Genomic DNA, 20,681 nt, shown 5'->3' with positions numbered 1-20,681 from the left:
AAAAAGGATATCCATTCAAGAAGGGCATTTTTGATTTCTTTAAAATGGTATTGTATCCAGTCAGATTTTCTGATGTGTCAGCACAACCGTGCCAAGCCAAGGGTCTATTAAATTCACACTCAATTTGGCTGAAGAGGACCTAAATATGATATATTTACACAGAACATCAGACCTAGTAGAACAGGCACTTATTTGCTGTATTTCTCTCTCTCTCTCTCTCTCTCTCTCTCTCTCTCTCTCTCTCTCATCTCTCTCTCTCTCTCTCTCTCTCTCTCTCTCTCTCTATATATATATATATATATATATATATATATATATATATATATAATATATATATATAGTGATGATATGATTGCTTCTAAACAAATATCTATAGTAGCACATTATAAATAATGCCACCAGCCATTCTTTGTTATTGTTTTAGTATCTGAGGGACACAAACCTGTAAATAGAGGTACTGCAGGTTGTGCAGCCCCTCAAATAAGCCAGCAGGCAGAGTGATTAGGCCACAGTGGTAGAGGTGCAGAGCATGGAGTCGGGTCAGTCCCTGAAAAGTGTCAGATGCCAGAGAGCGGAGGTGTTTGTTGTCCCCCAGATCGAGCTCCTCCAGGCGGGTGAAGCCCATGAATGTGGAGGGCTGTATGTATGAGATATTGTTGGAGTAGAGCCAAAGCATGACGGTGGTGGGGCTGAAATGACCCTGCAGTAGTCGCTGGATCTTGTTGTTTTGCAGAAAGACGCGCTCGCTCTGGGCTGGGATTTCCTCTGGAACCACCAGGAAGTTGTGAGCCTGGCAGCTCACTGTGCTGGGAGAGTCGTAGCAGATGCAGTCACGGGGACACGCCTGGGTCAACTCTAAACCACACAGCACCAGGAGAAACTCCAGACCACAGCCTATGCAAAGAAAGGTGAGGAAAAGAACATGCGATCAGTACAAGTTTTAACGCTAAAAAAGACCACTTTGGAACATTATGAATTTTTAGAGTAGTTTATGCAGGCTCATGCTGTTCCAGTTGATGGACCTTCAGCAAATCTCAGCTGGTTGACTTTGCTAGTCAAGATAAAGAAGTCAGTAAGGCTATTATTAAAGGCTATTTTCAGTGAGGCTATCTTATAAAAACAGCATCCATGTAACCCAGGGGTACAGAAATACTTATATATGTGATTATCATTTTATTTGATTGTCAATTTTAGGTCCAGAATTAACACAGGTGTGAAATGTGTGTGTAAAAAACCTTTACATAATTTAAGTTAAATTTATATGATGCATAATCTGAAGTTGAGGGCTTTTCATTTTATATACTACAGTATAATATAAATACCAACGTAGGTATACAAATAATTCAGAGCAGTTCTCTGAATAGATCAACTGATTCTGACTCAAAAGAATGACTCATTCATTAATCAGACATTGCTACTTCTCTAGAATAATTTAATACACCTGTATTATATACTGTATAGTACGTTATAATATAAATATAAGGCATACTGATTGCACAGACTGAACAAGTCTGAAAGCATTCAAGATTTTTGGAAACTGTGATAAACTACCATTAAAAGTCTGGGTTAAGTTTTTATAAATATATAAAATGAATAAAAATTAATACTTTTTTTCAGCAAGATTGATCAAAATGTATCAAAAGTAACAGTAAAGACATTAATACTATTGTTTTTTCCCTATTCATCAAAGAATCCTGACAAAAAAAAAATCACTGTTTTCTGAAAAATTTTAGACAGCAAGGCTACATTAATAATAAATGTTTCTTGAGCAGCAAATCAGCATATTAGAATGATTTCTAAAGGATCATGTGACACAGAAGACTGAAGTAATGATGCTGAAAATTCAGCTTTGCCATCAGAAGAATTTTAAAATGTATTAAAATAGAAAACAATCATTTAAAATTGTAATAATATTTCATAATATTGCTGCTAAAATAAATGCAGCTTGGTAAGCATAAGAGGCTTCTTTCAAAAATGTTAAAAATCATAACAATTTCAAACTTTTGACCAGTATAGAATAATAACATTGATTGCATTGAAATAACACAATGATTACAAATTGATTATAAATTGATTATTATTACAATGATTATAAATGTTATTAAAAATATCACTTCAAGTTTGTTGACCCCTGATCCTAACTATACACATGGCAGTAAATATCAGCAGTACAAAATGAAGAATAATCATAAAGATTGTGATGTTTATATAGATACAATTGAAATCCAGCCAAAAAGACATGAGGGAATGTGATATTTATATAGATGCAATCTCTGCCTCCATCCATAGCCATCTCTGAATGAACCCAACCCACAAAGCTATACTTTAAAAGCAGAAAATCAATGTTAAAGGTTACAGAGAAGATAAATGCATGTGCACATGAGCTTTACTGTGTATGTGTGTGCATGCAACAAATCAGAATGAAAGACCACGCATGTCTGAGGGAGAAAAGGGAGGAATGTGAATAAATGATACAACCATGAAGATGAGGTTGCGATGAAGAGCGCTGTTGTAGAAGTGAACATTAGTGGCTCAGCATTGATTCGCCTCTTTGATGTCGAATTGAAATGGGAATGAGAGAGAGAGGTTTAGAGGTGCACTGCAGTGGGAAGAGTTTCGAGGAAGAGACGGAACGTGTGAGTCATTTCGGATGCACAAGAACTAAAAGGATCAGTTCGCTAAGAGAAAAGGAGAGAGATTGATATTGACAGAGACAGTGAACTTATGCAGAGAGCAGAGTGATGTGGTGTAATACAGGGTGTTCTGACACTAATGTGAAACATTAACATGCTCTCACACATTCAGCAGCAGGAAGCGTGACAGGATACTGATGCTTTTAGCATGGGTAGTGTTAAAAAGTAAAAAAAATTATCTTGTCATTCACCCTCCAAATTTGTGTGACTTAGTTCCATTTTTTTTCCCCCCAGGAATATGTTAAAGCGTTATAAGGCATGAAGTAAACCAACCAGGTGTTTGAGGGAGTGAATCACAACGTTACGAACTTGGATTTGAAAATTGGACAAAACAACAAAGGTACTGTAGAAAGCTGTGTACCTTACAGATTTAGTGAAGAAATTCCCATTGCAAAATTAAAACTGCAATTAAAATTAAAATATACATTTTAAGTCATTGGTTGTACCCAAACAAACAATATATTTTAAGATTACTAAAAAAATATGCGGATATTTTACAAATATTTAAATATTTTTATAGCAAAAGGAAGACAGAATCAACTGCGACATTCATGGTACTTCATGGAAGTGGGCGGAGCTCTATTGATTTGCTTTGCTCACTGCAACTGTCTGATTGGTGGAATTTTCTGTACAGCATCTTGGGTAATGAAGTTTTAATGTAGTTTTATAATGTAGTTTCATAATATGGTTTTCCACCTGTAATTCCACTGTTAAACACAACTATTTTTTAATAAGTTGAATTATTGTTATCATATGGCTTCCACAAAAACACATTCCATCAATTTACATCTTCGGAGCTTACTATAGTGCTGTCTGTAATGGTTTATCAGTTGTCATTAAAAATCAGTTTCCCTATGGAGAGGTTTTTACTTAACGGAGCCAGACTGTTGAACTTTATAATTCTAGTCATTATTCTAAGAACACTAAGACTTCTAAGCTTTAAAAAGTACCTTAAAATCATAAAACACAAAAATTACCATCTTCCGGCATTTTGGAGAGTACCCCAGAACATAATCAATGTAATCAGCATCGTTTACATTGGGGGGGGGGGGGGGGTCAGTGCTGTTTATGTTCAGTAGACAGCGCGCGCATGCTTAACGTAAACAACGCTGATTATGTTGATTACGTTCAGAGGTACTATCCAAAATGGCGGAAGGCGGTAACTCGCGGAGAAGAATTGTTGAATAAATTATGTTGGTATTGTTTTCTTTGTGCACAAAAAGTATTCTTGTGGCTTCGTAAAATTATGGTTGAACCACTGATGTCACATGGACTATTTTACTGATGTCCTTGCTACGTTTCTGGACCTGGGAACATTGCAGTTGCATTGCTGTCTACGGACGGTCAGAGAGCTCTCAGATTTTTTTAAAAATATCTTAATTTGTGTTCCGAAGATGAACTAAGGTCTTACTGGTTTGGAACAACATTAGGGTGAGTAATTAATTAATTAATTCTTCATGGTTTTCCTTTTGATTTTCCTATGGAACAACATAAGGGTGAGTAAATGATAAACATTTTCATTTTTTGGGTGAACTATTCTTGTATAGGAGCGTTAGCGACCACCTAGAACAGTTGTCAGGTCATTATATTCCAAATGCGTGTGTTTGTACATACCTCGACATACATGATTGTGTTTATTTAAGATTACACTGATCTCCTCGGTATACACACAGTTGACAGATGACCTTTTCCAGCCAAGCTTTGTTTCAAATAGCTCCCGATGCCTAATACGGCATGAAATCGCACACAGCCTTGGTTGACACATGTAATCCTTTGCATTTAAATGTTTGCATTGCTGTTTGACACTAGGCTGTTTTTGAGACTTTTTCTATCCCAAACATTCTCTTTGCTTTATCTTTATTACAGCAGTCCAACAACATCAACAAAATTACACTCTTTGACCAGTGAAATGAAGTGTATTCTTCTGAAAATAAACTCAAAACACACATCTATATCTCTCGCATAAAAATAAAATTTCTCATATAGTTCTCTCTATATTATAATAAAAAAATGCTCAAAACAAAAAACCAGCTATTACCACCCTGCATTACTACACCTGAATAACTCTTCTAGACATTGTGTCTCTTTATCTCTGTCATTGTCATTCTATCGGCCTCATGTGTACGCATACACACACTCAACGTAAAGCATAGGACGGGTCGGCAAGCATGAATACGATCATTTAGGAGCTTTAGATTACTAACGCTTAAATAAAAGGTCAAAGCACATCTTTTTCCCCCTAAGCAGCACTTGCAAATGAAAATGTATTTGAGTAGCAGCTCTGCAGGTTACAGAAAGGTCAAACAGGCCTGATTAAGGACCGCCTGACATCTTAGCACCTACTGGTGAGAACTAGCATCTGTTAAATACTGGAAAGATTTCAAACTATTTTAATTTAACCCTCTGGGCAAAGATCGTTATTTTAATAGTAATGAAAACTCTAGATTGGATTGATTTTCTAACAGCTGGTAGTTTAGTGTGATTTGTAATGAAAATCCCTTGATGATTTTTTTTTAATTTTTTTAATTATGTTATTTACACTACCATTTAAAAGTTTAGGGTCAAAAAGAGTTTTAATTATTGTTTTTTACATTTATTTTGAAAGAAATTTGTTTTTATTTAGCAGCATATTAAATTGATCAAAAGTGACAGTAAAGACATTTGTTACAAAAGATGCCTTATTTTAAATAAATGTTGTTCCTTCTAATCATCAAAAAAAAAATCCTATTTTTCCACAAAAAAATATTCAGCATAACTGTTTTCAACATTGATTAGAAATGTTTCTTGAGCACCAAATCAGCATATTAGAATGATTTCTAAACAATTATGTGATACAGAAGAATAAAGCAAAGACTTAAGTAGATTTTTGTCTTTTTTTTACATTTTCAAATTTTTTCACTATTCAAATAATTGAATATTTGGTAAAAATAGGAGACTATTTAAAAAATACAGTTTTAAAAAAATCATACCAACCCCAACTTTTGAACAATAGTGTATATATATGTAAAGTTGTTTTTGTTTTTAAAAATGTCTTGTTTGTGTTTTAGTTAGCTTAGATTTTGCAAGCTAGCTGTTCAATAGACTATCTTAGCATACAGCTAGAATTTGGCCTACTAGCTTAGACTGTATTCTATGCAAATGTTCAATTATGCAATTTAAAAAAAAAAAATTTGAATTACACATTTTTAATGTCTCGAAGTCAAACATATTTCAGTGTTTTCAAGCATGTAAAATACATCCTTATTTCACATTGAATGACACTAATCCACCCTTTAATAACTAACCCTAACCCTAACATCATTTCATTTATCTCTTCTTCTTTATCTGCCTCCATATGTGACTCTCTGTTGACAGTGATGGAGGGAGAAGAGAAAGAGAAGATATCACATTCTCCATCAAATATTTTCAGTGAATTGGCCACCAACCTGGATAATTTACTTGGAAGTTTTAATTAATTCATATGGCGCAGATAAGAGCTTACTGACATTTTCGAATGTGTCTGCAGACATAAATCAGAAAAGTATGTTATGTTTCCCTTTCCTGCACAGATCAGAACAATATGCATTCCTGATTTTAATAGTCCATCATAGAGGATTAGGATCAGTTTTTACCTGGTTCGCCAGAAATATGCATACATATTTGCAATCTCAGTTTACGTCGTCACAGGTACAGATCACTGTAGTTTCCAGGTGAAGTGACACTGTAAGTGTTATGACTTTTACTCATATTGAGAAATTTAATATGTAACTCTCTCTCTCTCTTTGGCTGGATAGTTTCAAATCTTATTGGGATATTTTTACCATCAGCACAGTTAATTATGTGACTGTGTGCATTCGTGTACTTGTTTATTGTCCATTGACTTGAATATGGACATGACAAACCGCATACAAATCATTAGTCCTTTTTATCCATTGTCCTTTGTTCTCATTTTTCATTCGCTCTTTCATAATGACCCTCTTTGATTTTCTCTCTTATCACATAACAGAGGCTGCAGAAATCCCTCTACATTCTGGGAGGCGGATAAAAACCTTCCAGTCACCTTTTGCTCTGTTCCCATTGTCACCCCCCCCCCATAACTGGTTGATAATAAGTGCATTAAATATATTATGATGTCTCTTCTCATTAGAAAAGATCCAGCCACAGGGGCCCCTACCAGTTGGGCCCCAGCCATCAAAGTCATTGAGAATGTTTCCTTTTATTTCCACTGAGGATGTTTCCTGTCACAACTGAAATATTGTGTTCATGTAAGCTGAGCAAGTAGGCTCATGTGGAGAAAGCTCAACATAATTTAAACACCTGTCAAGTTCTGCATTTTCAACGTCTCTTGCTTGTTCATTTAATAAATATTTTGATTAATCTGATTATGCATTCAGCTACCACAAGTATGTAGTGTACAGTATTAAGGTGCACTAGCAAATTTCACAGACAAAAAAAGGTTCATTGACTAGTGTCAATAGCGTAGCAATGAATAAAGCACACAGAAGTCACTTTCAAACCAAGCAGGTTTCTGAAAATTTGAAAATATGGGAATCATTTTCACCCTCATTCGAAAATCCTGAATGTACAGATTCCTATTGAAATGTGTCTTCATCGGAACAGATTTGTAGAAATTTAGCATTACATCATCCTTTGCAGTGATTGGGTGCCCTTCAGAATGAGAGTCTAGTCAGTTGATAAAAACATTGCAATAATCTACAGGAAAACGACATGACTCCAGTCAATCAGTTAACATCTTTTGCAGTGAAAATCTGCATTTTTGTAAAAGCAAACAACAAACCAATCATTTTGACATTTTTAACTTCAAACCATTGCTTCTGGACAAAATGAGTAACGCTTTCTATAGTGAAATTGTCCATCCACTGTTGTCCTCTCACATCAAATTCCACCAATATACCTGTAGAAACAAACTCATCTACTCTTGAATCTTGAATAGCCTGAGGGTGAGTACATTTTCAGTAAATTTTCATTTTTGGGTGACCTTTTAACACATTTTGAAATGTATGAATCTGAATTGAATCTGAATTCCAAATTATGATGGTCCATGGCTGCTATAAACATGACTAACTCAGGAACCCACACTTGTGGTTTCATCTGAGTTTGTATTCCTCCTCCTGAGTGCGTCCCCCATTATGGATGTTATACATCAAACTACATTATGTGCTTTTTTTTTACCCTGCAGGAGGCTGGTGTAAAAGAGCCGCACAAGAAAGAGCATGAGAGTGGGTGTAGGCAGCAGTGACAGTCTGAATATACAGCATGTGGAGAGAGGACACACACATGCTGGGGGTAATGTTGTGCAGAATGACAAAGAGAAAAGATCCACACTAAGATGAAAGACAACAGACTAGCAGAGAATGAGGATGGGAAGATTGAAATATCAAAATGGGGAGGATCTGTTTGTGTTTGTGGGCCGTATGGCACAAGGATGTCTAATAACTAAAGGAAGCAGTCCACTAGAATCCCATTTATGTTAATGTCTGTTTCTCGGCTGGTGCATCTGATATTTGAATTTTTGCTCATGGGAACTTAGCAGAGACGTTTTTGAGCCAATCACCTGAGTTGTAAATGTCATGTGAGTGTTGTAGTTACAGCTTTCAGCCTGAAGGGGTTAACTGGGCTATGTTAACCAGCCAAACCCTGACCTCTTCTTGTGGTTCCTTCTCAGTAATGAACTAAGTAAACATCTCTGGACTCTGACCTCAGAATTGGCCAAAGAATAAGAATGTGTTTCTGTCTGTGTTCCAGCATGTTTTGATGTCTGTCAAAATGTTCATGTCCCTCCATTTAAAGCTGGACTATTTCTGTCTGTCACACACATTCTATCTGAGCGACACAATGAAACAAGATCACTCCTATTACAATCAGCAGAACTGTGCAAAAGTGCAAAATTGATTTTTGATGACTGACAGCTTTGTTGATTATAATGGGAGTGATTGAGTTTTGCCATGTTGCGATGTGCAGCTGCTGGTAGTGTGACACTGTTTTTTTCCTCTTCCACATTTACAGTACTAGACACTTAAGATAGCTAAGGTGGAACATTTTATGGATAGGCATGCGTAAGATCCATTTTAAAGGTGTAGAAAGAGTAGGAATTTAAGCATGAAAACTTTAACTTGAAATTCTATATGAAGAGTTCATTTGACAATCAGTTAAAATTGAAAACGAGTTCACTGACTCGTTTTAAATACACTACCAAATATTTTATTTAAAGGAATGTTTTTGAAAGTCCATTATGCTGACCAGTACTTTTTTGAAAAATATGATACTTTTTAAATTAATAGAAAGTTTGAAAGAAATAACAGCATTTATTTGAAATGGAAAAAGTTTATAACAAATGTTTTAAAAATCACTTTTTTTTATCAATTTAATGCATTTTTGCTGAATAAAAATAGTAATTTATTAAAAAAAAAAAGAAAAATATTACCAACCCAAAACTGTGAAATGATATCATTAAAAAAAATCCATATCCTGTAAGCTTTATTTTCATAAATAAATAAAAAAACAAAAAACAAATCTGGATTTGAACCTTCCTCCCTTTGCATGCTAAGACCAAAGCTGTACAAACTGAATAATGCATTTACAATATAATAATACAACTATCATGATAATACAACTTGCATGTCAAATGAATGTTTGTCTAATCACGCCTATAGTACCAAAGTAAGCCAGGACATACGCTGTGTGCACGAGTGCAAAAAAGAGAAAATTGTTGTTACACAGTTTTTGATATCATTGGTCTGAATATAGAGAACATAAAAAGCCATACAATAGCAGATATACTGTAGGATCAAAATATATGAACGGCAACCAAACATGAATGTGTATGCAATATGTCTATATCCGCTATATAACAGTAACTTTATTTGTACAGTGAATACAGCTTTATTTTTGATATATTTCCATATCATGCTATCAGTGCAGTAAAGTAAATGAGGTGGTGGAATATCTTTAGTATTTAGCTTTAAAGTGATTGAATTGTCTAGGTGTTCACTGTTTTGCTTATCAAATAGTCTCAACTTTAAATGCAAGTAAGTGAGATTGTATTATTGTGGGTTGTATTTTGTATCTTTTTCTTCCTTGTGCGACACAGCTGATGTCTTGTTGCAGAGAGACTAATAGAAAGGCTGGTGCCGGGGATGTGTTAGTGACCCTCAGCGCTCGTCTGACAGTATATGTCTTTCCATCCTTTCAGCAGTGAGACAGATAAAACATAAAAGCTCCTTTAATTTTTTTCCTCATGTCTGAGTGAATAGACGAGCAGCCGTGTGCCGCTGCAGATGGACGAGCTGAGGCGATCGCATGCATATCAATGACAGCGCTTATGAGTGCAGACTGTCTGTCTTAATGAGAGCCAATACTGAACCTCGCTGTCTCTCTCTCACACGCCTTCTCTCCCTTTGTTCTGGACAAACTCAATTTCCTGCCTCTGTCAGCAGGAAGTGGGATGCTGTCTGTTTCTTTATCAGTGTGTTGTGTTATGTGCTTATGGCAAGTGTTTTAGTATCATTGCATTGTTTTATCTTCTGCATACCGAAAACAAAGCGAGAGATGCATTGAATGACACATTTGAACTGATTCAAATATAGGCGATCAACTTTTTATCTCACAGTTCTGACTTTTCTTCTTAGAATTTCGAGTTTGTATCTATCCATTGCGATTTTATATCTTGTCTTTATTGCCATCAATGGTTCCACAAAGAACCTTTACCATCCATGGAACCTTTTCATTACAAAAACGGTTCTTTATGGTGAAAAAAAGGTTCTTTAGATTATTAAAATGTTCTTAACACTCAGAAAAAAAATTGGTTCTTTTTAAGAACTGTTCACTGAAAGGTTCTTTGGGGAACCGAAACTGTTTTTTTTATGGCATCGCTGTGAAAACCCTCTTTTGGAACCTTTAATTTTAAAAGTGTATCTCACAATTTTTTCTCAGAACTGTGAAACTCTGAAATGAGACATATATAAATCTAAAGTTTATTAACAGTAGTGGTTCAAGGTTCATTTCAGTTCAGACCACTGATTTAGGATTCAGTGGGAGTCAGTTATGAACGATGAATGAATCACTGACTAAATGAGTCAGATTCAAACAGTTAATGAGTGAGTTCAAAAATAATCTTTTAACGGACTCATTAAAAAGAATCAGTTCTGAATAATCATTTGTCTGTTAAATGGGATTGCACTGGCGTACAATCTTAAAATGTATTAACAACGTATCAACATTTTCAGACTCGAGTTGAAATTGTTTTCCCTAATTTGTTTCTTTGTCTCAGTTTTTTCTGGAAACAATTACATTAATTTCTACAGATAAATGAAAAGCAGTATATAGTAGACAACAAATATATATACTGTATATGACAAAAAACAGTCAAAGGAAAAACTAAAGGGTTTAAAACTTGTTTTTAAGCTCATATATGCCACATTTGCTTGGCTCATTTCAAGACACAATGTGTTTTAGGTGAAGCTGAGAAATAACACTGAGGCGAATCAAACGTAGCATGTAAAGCCGATGTTCTTAACTCGCGATGTCAAGCACAACATCAAGATGGACCAACAGTGACTAAAGGCCACTGGTGTTTGTACACAGAGCTGGATTATGTGCACACTTCTAGTTATAAATTGCTAGCAACTGGGGAAAAACCCTTCTGAACTCTTAACACTGACTGGCTTATGCTTAAGTCTTTACAAGCATCATTCAGACCAGACACACGGCACACAAACATGCTCAGCCTCACGTTCTCATTTACGCCTCATTTAACACAGGAAAATTGATTCAGAGTGCTAATAATAAAATCAAAAGCCAATTACGAGAAACTTTCAGCATGCAAACACACAAGATTGTATCACATTTTCTGTCATGTAAATCATAAACAAATGGACGTTTAAACCCCATTTACAATATATTGTTGCCTGTTTTACTAGTGCAGGAATGTTTTTCGTGAGCTGCATAAATGACCTTAACTTTCGAAAATCTGATCACAAATGGGGTGTAAAAATGAGAATGTCATTCCATTTTGACAATGAATAAAACAGGACATTCTGGAAGGGAAAGTGTGGTGTGCATGATGCATCATATCATGCACAAGATGATTTATTACCAATGCATGAATCAAACTTGCTCACAGTGCTGACTATTTCTAGCATCATTTTTTTTAACAATATCCTTGTGGGTCATTGCTCACAGTTACTATTAACGGCAAGCACTTTCACAGTTTTATATGATTTATCTCTGCCCACATAGAGCGATATAGTAAAAAAATGTGTGGAAAGCTGTCAGAAATTGCCAACATTGAGTGTGTTTGATTCTTGCGTTGATAATCGCTCATCTTGTTCATGATATGATGTATTACGCACAGCTGCACAAAAGCTTTCCCCTGCAGAATGTTCATTTTTAGGGGCAAGAGAACAGATCAAATTTGAATCACATCGGCAATACATCCCATTTGTGAAAAGATTTCCGCCTACTAGCAACCAACCTTCGGTAATAAAATTGCCATCAGTGTGAATGGAGCATTAGACCAGGTTGTGCAGTACATTATGAGCAAATGAGATTGAGATTAGCAGGTCTGTGTTTTTCTAGCTGATCTAAGAGTTTGCTGCTTTAGTTTTTGTTCTTTCTTTCTTGAAGAGAATTGAGATAAAAGGAAGAGAGGGCAGAAGAGGCAGAGTCAGAGCACAAGGAATAGGAGGAAGACAGAGGCCTTGGTTTGACGAGTGTAATTCCTTTTCATTAGGCCTGTTCATATGGAGACTGAGAAAGAGGCACCATTGATCCTGCTGTAATGTCTATTCATTAACTTCACAGAGCTGAACACTGCTAATCAGGACAGAGCTCTGTGTGTAGGCTTCATCTATCACTCACACACTTGTGCACACAAACACTTTAAATTGATGTTTGTGATGGAAAATTTGGAAACAGGGTCAAACAATAAATCAAAAACTCTCTATTTTGTTAGGTTTGTGTAATATATATTGAATATTTGCCATATATTTGACATGAGTTTGGTTATATAAAACTGAGCTGCATTGTGAATATGGTAATGATCTTTAATGTGCTTTTTATTTATCCATTAAGTTTTGTAAAGACGCCATGAGCGAGTTTCATACCCCCTCCTTGTGTCGTGACTGAGAGCATTAAAGCATGTTTAAATAGCTTTTCTGATTTAAACTTTACCAGATAAATAGATTTGGGATGTTTAATTCGTTTCCACAAGTGCTTTTTGTACCCATTTGTCAAATCGATCACAATTAATCGCCTGCAAAACAAAAGTTTGTGTTTACATGCTGACCCAATGAGAATTTTGCTGTCCAATTGTCATGCCTTAACTTTGCAATTTCTGTATTGCATTAGTATTGAATATATATCATGGGCATTTAATAATTTTTTACTTTTCAGTCTGAGGTTAATTTCTTTTTGGCTCATTTTATCTATAAAGAAAACCTGTTAATTAATTATGCACACCTGAATATAACAAGTTTTTCACTTCCAGCCTTAATGTAGAATCATATATCACTTATAAATGATAAAATACAAAATCAATAGTAGTTATTAAGATTGGTGTGGTTTGGAATTGGTAAAATGTGCTTGGAAAAAAATAATATCAACTTGCATAATAAATATGCATGCTGTGTGTGTGTGTGTGTGTGTGTGTGTGTGCATATATATATATATATATATATATATATATATATATATATATATATATATATATATATATACATACATACATACATTATATATATATATATATATATATTTACATAATATATAATATATTATTTATATTTCTTAAATATTTCATGTTTGTGCATGTATTTATATATACATATATACAATATACATTGTACATATTTATATACAAATATACATAGTACACACATTATATAAACAAACTTTTATTTTGGATGCGATTAATCGAGATTAATTAATCTGACACCACAAATTTATAATCATACATAACTTTATTATAATTCAGTGTATTGTTTGAATGTATTACTTATTCTATTATTTTTATTGAATTTATTATAATGATTTATTATATTATATTAAAATTATTTATTATTTTATTATTATTGCAAAACAAAATTATTTTATTATTCTTCCTTTTCTGCTGATTTAGTGAAATACAGTTTTTAAATATTTAATATGCCTTCATTTGCATGTTATTTTTGTAATGAGTCTGTTACAATTTTTTATTGTAATTATTACTATTTATTATAAATAATATTTTAATATTTATTGAAATATATTTTTTAAATAATGTATTATGATAACTTTCTTTCCTTCTTTCTTTAATTATCTATTTATTTGTCTTTTCATTTATTCATTTTGTACATAAAATAGTCCTTAACTAATTAACATTCCTTAATACAGTTGTTTCTGTAATTAATCAGTTTTATTCATTTAGTTCAAATATTTATATTTCTAATAAATAATCATTTATTATTATTTTCTCATTTGTAATACATTATGTAATTTATTTATTATGTAAATAATGATTATTTATTATATTATAATAATATATAAAATAAATAACAATGAAGTATTGTATACTTTCTTCTGAAGTAATTGATCAAATGTATGTATTACATACATTAAAGGGTTTTCCCAGCTATATCAACCAACTTTTTTCTGTTTTCAGTCCACCTACAGTATGACTTCTTGAGTTATTCAAAGTGATTCAAAACACAAAAGCACAATCCCTGTTTCTACAGTATTGTTTTTTTCTGGTGTGGCCTAGCCATGTGTCAGACTGCTGCCCAGCTCCCGTTTTAGCAGGAGGTATCTGGACCTTTAAGATAGCCACTTATCCCCCGAATCCTCTGCGTCTCAGGGCAATCCCACCCCACACCACATGCCAACATCAAAGCCTCGCACGCCACTGCATCATGCCAAACACAGCCCCCGTATCAGCCCGTCTACCCATCTCTCTTTCTTAAATATTTGGAGGGAGTGGATGACAATCCGTTGTTTTTTGTGATAGCTGTAGGAAAGTAGAGAAGAGTTAGGGCTCTTGGGAAAAAGCCATCCTGAATAACGTCCAACAAGTCAGCCTGCATGTGCATGGCAGCTCAGTTGTGCTCAAACATATTATTTTGTATTCTCTACGAATTGGTTGACTCTCTGCATTAAACATTTGTAAAAACAAAAACAAAAAAAAACTTTTTTTTAAAGGCCACAGAGCATTCTGGACTGGACCTGATGGTCTTCTTTGTCTCACCCTGATTGTTTTGCTTGTCTGAGTTGGGGAATGTGGCATTTAGAGAGAGGAAGAAATGTTATGCTGCCGCACCGAGCGGGGAATGAATGTCTGTCCATTCAGCTGGCTAAAAACGCAGATATGCCAGGGGAAATCGTGTAAGTTTGAAAAATGAAGCAGGGAACGAGAAGGTAAATGTCACTGTAGTACATCAAAAAGAGGACAGTGACAAAAGTGTGTCAAGAAAACGGTAGGAAAGTAAGACGACAGGTATATTTTCAAGCCTTATAGTGTATATGTTTTAAATGTGAATTGTGTAGTTTCTGAGACACACGGGATTGAGAAAAATAATGATTTTTTTTCAAACTGGTTTCTTAAACAGTCTGCTCTTCCACCATTGGTCAGACAATCAGATAGCCCCGCCCAGAATTCACTTAATTGGCTGAGCCAATATTGCTGTTGTCGGGCAGGCCAGGATACTCAAACAAATAGCAATGTTTTATAGTGTCCTTTGCTTATAAAATAGTATAACATTACAAAAAAAAAAAAAAAAAGATTAAAATGTTTGATAATAAATTATCCTGTTGTAACAATGAACTGTGTCTAAACCACAAGCAGCACCCAACAGAATTGCAAAAATATTATTTTTTTCAAACAGGTTTCCCCAAACACTCCACTCTTCTGCCATTGGTCAGACTGTTAGATAACCCGCCCCCTTTCAAGCCACAGGCTGAGCCAGTGTGCTGTTGTCAGGCAGATTGAGAATTTGAGATACTCAAACAAAGAGCAATGCTTTGAAAGTTCCACAGTGTTTACATTTCTGGGGGAATCAACTGACAGTTGGCTTAGTTAGAGTTGTCTCTGCATATATGATAGTACAATACACCTTTGAAACTCCTTGTATGCTATCCCACCATTTTTGCCTGTATAATGTAATTGGGGAATATATTATCTTTCAAAGTGAAATCATTGTCACTTGAGTTCAAAAGAGACATTATATACTGCACATCACTAAAACGCGTGTCAAACAGTTAGCACTGCATTTCTCTTTTAAGACTTATAAGAAACACTCAAAGACACGGCATCAAAATGATGCAATCTGTAGGAATTATTTTCTTGTGTTTATGACAATTGCTGCAATTATAATTGTGAAGAGCCTGTCGATGGGAATTTTCTTCTCAGAAATACTTTTTGCTGCAAACTACTTCCCAGAACAAAGTAGATTTTGACTCACGGAAAGATGGCAACTTTCATGACTTAATTGAGTGTGCTTTAGTGTTTTACTTCTGTATGTGGTTGTTAGGGTATTCTAGTTAGTTACTAGGTGCTTGTTTAATGGCTCACGTCAAAAGAGTACAGTATCTAGTTTTGTCCTTACATGGCTTCCTCCTTCAAAGTACACATACTTATTTATTTTTTATTTTTTTGTTTTTGACAGACAACTCTTATGATCACCAAGGCTATTTTATTTTATTAAAAATACAGTAAAACTGGAATATTATTATATTATTAATTTATTCCTTTGATGTGAAACCTGAATTTTCAGCAGCCATTTCTCCAGTCTTCAGTGTCACATGATCCTTCAGAAATCTTTATAATATGCAGATTTTCTGCTCAAGAAACCTTTCGTTATCAATTACCTATGTTGAAAATGGTTGTGCTGCTTTGCTTTTGTGGAAACTAATTTTTCAGTATTCTTTAATGAATATGAAGTTAAAAGGAACAGCGTTTATTTGAAACAGAAATCTTTTGTAACGAAAGTGGCAGGTGATTTTTGACCAGTTGAATGTTCTTCAAAAGCACTCATTTCTTTCAAATAAAAATCTTACTGACCACAACTATTTAAATAGTAGTATAACTTTGTGGGATTTTTTTTTTTGTCGATTCTGTCATCTACCAGGTGAAATCTGTCAAGGTTGAATTACTTGAATGTGTAATAGCACACTTTTCCTCAATAAGCTGTGTGATTGTATCACAGTGTGGCAAGACTTACACATCAAAGGTTAAAGATTAAGGTTTGTTCAAATCACTGTATCAGTGAAGTACTGTATGAGCTTCAGCAATATAGTTATGCTTGTCTTAACAAACACTGCTAATAGTTCAGAGCTTGACGCAAAGACACAGGCACTCTTCTGGAAGTCTCTGTTAGTTGATGGTTGCTCTCACTCAGTGAAGCTTTCAAAACACAGTGAGTGGTCAATCATACTGATGTCCAGGAACCAAACAGACCTTCAGCCTTTCAGGCTTGTGTAATTGGCGTACTTTATGGTCAAATGGAGTGACAACAATGGCACCTGTGGGGGTTCCTTGAGAGACTATGTCAAGACTTTCTGGGTAATGAGTGATTCTCATACTGTCTTCTCCATTTCTGCTTTTTGTGCTCTTTCTTTGACCTTCATTATTACTGTCTTGTAACTGATGTCCGTCCATTTAATGTTTGTACATGAACGGAGAAGACTTTCTTTTTTTTTTTTTGTCTCTGTGTGAGGCAAAGTGTGTTAATGGATGGAGTGCAGTCTGAGCACCTGTCTCAAGGTTAATGGTTTGATGTTCTGTAATCTCCTGAATGTGGTGCAACTGTTTGTGTACCAGATGACTGATGTGTGTATTGAGGACACATTGACCTTGTTCGCGATCTCTGAGTGGCGAATGGACTCAGAATGAACTGTGTTGCTAATAGCTTGCCGTTTCAGCACTCGATTCATATATTTGAAAATATTTAACCATACCATTTTACTTTGTTTTTCTACACGCTAGAGCATTTGAAAGCAGCATTCAATAAATGTTGTCTTATGAAAACTATAGAAGTTATTTAGTCAAGAGCGGTGAGTCTTTTCTGTTTTTATTTTATTGTTTGGGTCAAATTATCAGCATAGACAGCAGTATAGGTACTGTATATTACGCTGCTGTCACTTAATACACAGATCTAATATAACCCTTTAGGCGCCAGGGTTTTTTGGAAAAAATGTTGTATTTTGACATCAAGATTTCAAAAGCTTGTGGCTTGAAAGGGCTTAAAGATAGAGATCTACTGTGAATTAAAAAAAAATGCTGGGCATGACCTAAAGTTTGTGGGGTGTAAATATACTAATCTAATTTGCATATTATGACGTCATCCGGGGTGGCCATCTTGAATTTCATAATATTCAGGAAATAGTAGATATTGAATTGATGTTTGAACTTATTTGCATGTTTTTTGTGGGTGTGTCTTTTTATCCTCATTCCAAATAATCAGAAAAGAGGAAGCCAACAATAAAACAGGAGAAAGCACCAAATTTTTACTATATTTCTACACTACTATAGAAGTAAAACACATATGAACTGTAGCCTACTTTTTGATTAGTTCATCAGTAATATTCAGGAAATAATAGATATTGAATGGATGTTTGAACTTATTTAGGTTTTTTTGTTTGTTTGTTTGTTTGTTTGTTTTGTCTTTTTATTGTCATTCCAAATGATCAGGAAAAAATGAAGGAAAAAAAAAAACAGGATTCCAGGAAAAAGTAGTCAATTATTACTATATTACTGTGCCCTAGTAAAATGCATGTGCCTATTTTTTTTTTTATCAGTTGACCAGCTATCTGCCCAATCAGGTATCTAGGTGACACAGTTTATAGTTATTGAGAGTATGGTACCAACCTCTCATTGCATGGCACAGTGCAGAGTGCACCTACTCCACACTGACTGCACCTGTACTGTCTGGCGGCGGCGATCATTTCTGGGTGAATTATTCCTTTTATATTTAATATACTGTACACTAGGCTAGCTACCAGTAAGAGTCAATAAGATTTTTTTTTTTTTTAAGTACTACTTTTATTCCACAAGGATGCTTTAAATTGATCAAAAGTGATAAAGCATGCAAAAGTGGCACTGTTTGAAAGAACATTCATGAAAAACATTTTCAAATAATCACTTACGCCTCTCCACGCAACCCTGTAAAATTTTGCTAATGTCTTTCTCATCTATAGCTGCGGTGGAATTTAATATCTTTAAATGTTCTGTCATCATGATCTAATTCTAAACCAGCTTATGTTATGGTCATGTCAGTTCACTCACCCCCATTCATCATCATGTAGTCATTCAACATTTAGTCATTGTTTCCCTGACAAAAAAAATGCTTTATGGACTTAACTCACTGCCTTTGTTTTAGACAATGAAAAGAAGATGCCTTGAAATAAAATTAATGCAGAAATTATTCGATGATACAGAAAAAAAGTCTTCCCACCAGCAAAGCTTAAAAACATTATCTGATTTGCTCTGTAATATGTACATAATCTTTTTATAATCTATTGTAATATGAAACTCTTAATAAATGCTGCTTTGCAGATCCAGATGCTTTAGATCTAATGGATTTTCAAAATACTTTGATGTTCGAACTGCTTTATTCCAATCTCTGCTCGACGCTAATCTGATACATAAAGAATATCAGTATGAATATACCACAGGACAAATGTACCCACTGTGATAACACAAATCCATAGACAAAACAACCAATCAAATAAGTAACAAGCATGCTGGGTTTCCAGGAATACACTGGTGCAGTGATACTGGCATGCACATCAGTGAGATTTGTGAATAAATGCCATGTGTGTTTGTGCATATACTGTGACCGCACACACCTATCTTTTTTCTGAAGCGTGGAGTGCAGACAGATGTGTAGGTGTACGTGAGGATAGAGGCATCCAGCTGTGAAATCGCTCTGACTGGCATTTCCGTATGTGTCCCACCACTCTTATTCCCAGCGGTTTAAAATATCTCTCGCTTGCTCTTTTTTCCTCTCTCTGCCCCTTTTTTCCCCTCTGTGGTTATTGAAGTTTTTGTATACTTAAAGTAGGAAAAAATGTAGCAATTGTGTTTTCATGCCAACAGCCTTTTGTTTTTTATTTCAGTTAAACTTTTCACATGAATATTTTTGGGGAAAGAAAAATTTTGTGTACTTCATAGCAAGTCTGGTGAAATATTATGTGTTTATATGTGATGTTAAATACTATTTGTTATTTATTCATTTATTTTTGTATAATTTGTTACAAAGGTTTAGGGTCAGTGCTATTTTTTATGTTTTTTAAAAGAGCTCTCTTATGCTCACCTTGCATTGAAATATTACAAATTATCTGTTTTTATTGTAAACTATTTAAAAAAAATGTAATTGAATACATTTTCAAATGCAATGATTTTTTTAAAAACAAATTTTCTGCATTTAAACATTTGGATTTGGTCATTATTATAATTTTTTGTATGTTTTTGAAAAGTCCCTTATGCTTACCAAAGCAGCATATATTTATATACACAGTAAAACTGACATTGTGAAATATTATTGCAATTTATAATAACTGTTTGCTGTTGTAACTTATTGATCCCTCAGGAATCTTTGTTAATATGCTGTTTTGGTGCTCAAGAAATATTTCTTCTTATAAATGCTGGAAACAGTTGCCGCTTAATATTTTGAGGAAACTGTTATAGATTTTTTCAAGAATCTTTGATGAAAAGAAAGTTTAATGGAATGAAAAGGTGAAATAGAAGGTCATTAAATTTAAATTTAAAAAGTGGAACATATTTTTTTGTAATAATGTAAATTTTTTTAAAGTCGCTTTAGTATTGCCGAATAAGAATTAATTTCTTTAAAAAAATCCAAACTGATTACATTTTTGTAATCAATGCCATTAAAACAAATAATCATTTCACTTTTAGCGCCTGTATGCGATATATTCCTCTCTCTCTCCTCATAGAGCTATAATAGCCAGTGAACCCTTCTCATTCAGTTTCTGTTAGTCGGAGGACTCTGGGAACAAACT

General features: G+C 34.4%; 1 protein-coding gene and 1 long non-coding RNA gene across 2 annotated transcripts in view; one reads left to right on the top strand and one right to left on the bottom strand.

Moving 5' to 3' along the window:
• Positions 1–3,079, top strand: part of LOC122138731 — a 58,899-nt gene extending 55,820 nt beyond the window's left edge. The window contains exons 6-7 of the long non-coding RNA XR_006155758.1: positions 734–908; positions 2,928–3,079. This is a non-coding gene — a long non-coding RNA (uncharacterized LOC122138731). The remainder of the gene's footprint in view (positions 1–733; positions 909–2,927) is intronic.
• Positions 1–20,681, bottom strand: part of LOC109097716 (reticulon-4 receptor-like 1) — a 107,119-nt gene that overhangs the window by 4,977 nt on the left and 81,461 nt on the right. Inside the window, exon 2 of the mRNA XM_042732943.1 lies at positions 443–894. Within this exon, the coding sequence (XP_042588877.1) occupies positions 443–894 (452 nt within the window). The remainder of the gene's footprint in view (positions 1–442; positions 895–20,681) is intronic.

This window comes from Cyprinus carpio, chromosome B10 (genome assembly GCF_018340385.1).
Source record: "Cyprinus carpio isolate SPL01 chromosome B10, ASM1834038v1, whole genome shotgun sequence".
In the NCBI taxonomy this organism is placed as follows: Eukaryota; Metazoa; Chordata; class Actinopteri; order Cypriniformes; family Cyprinidae; genus Cyprinus; species Cyprinus carpio.
The sequence above is the reverse complement of the archived record's forward strand: the minus strand, read 5'-3'. Positions and strand labels throughout refer to the sequence as shown.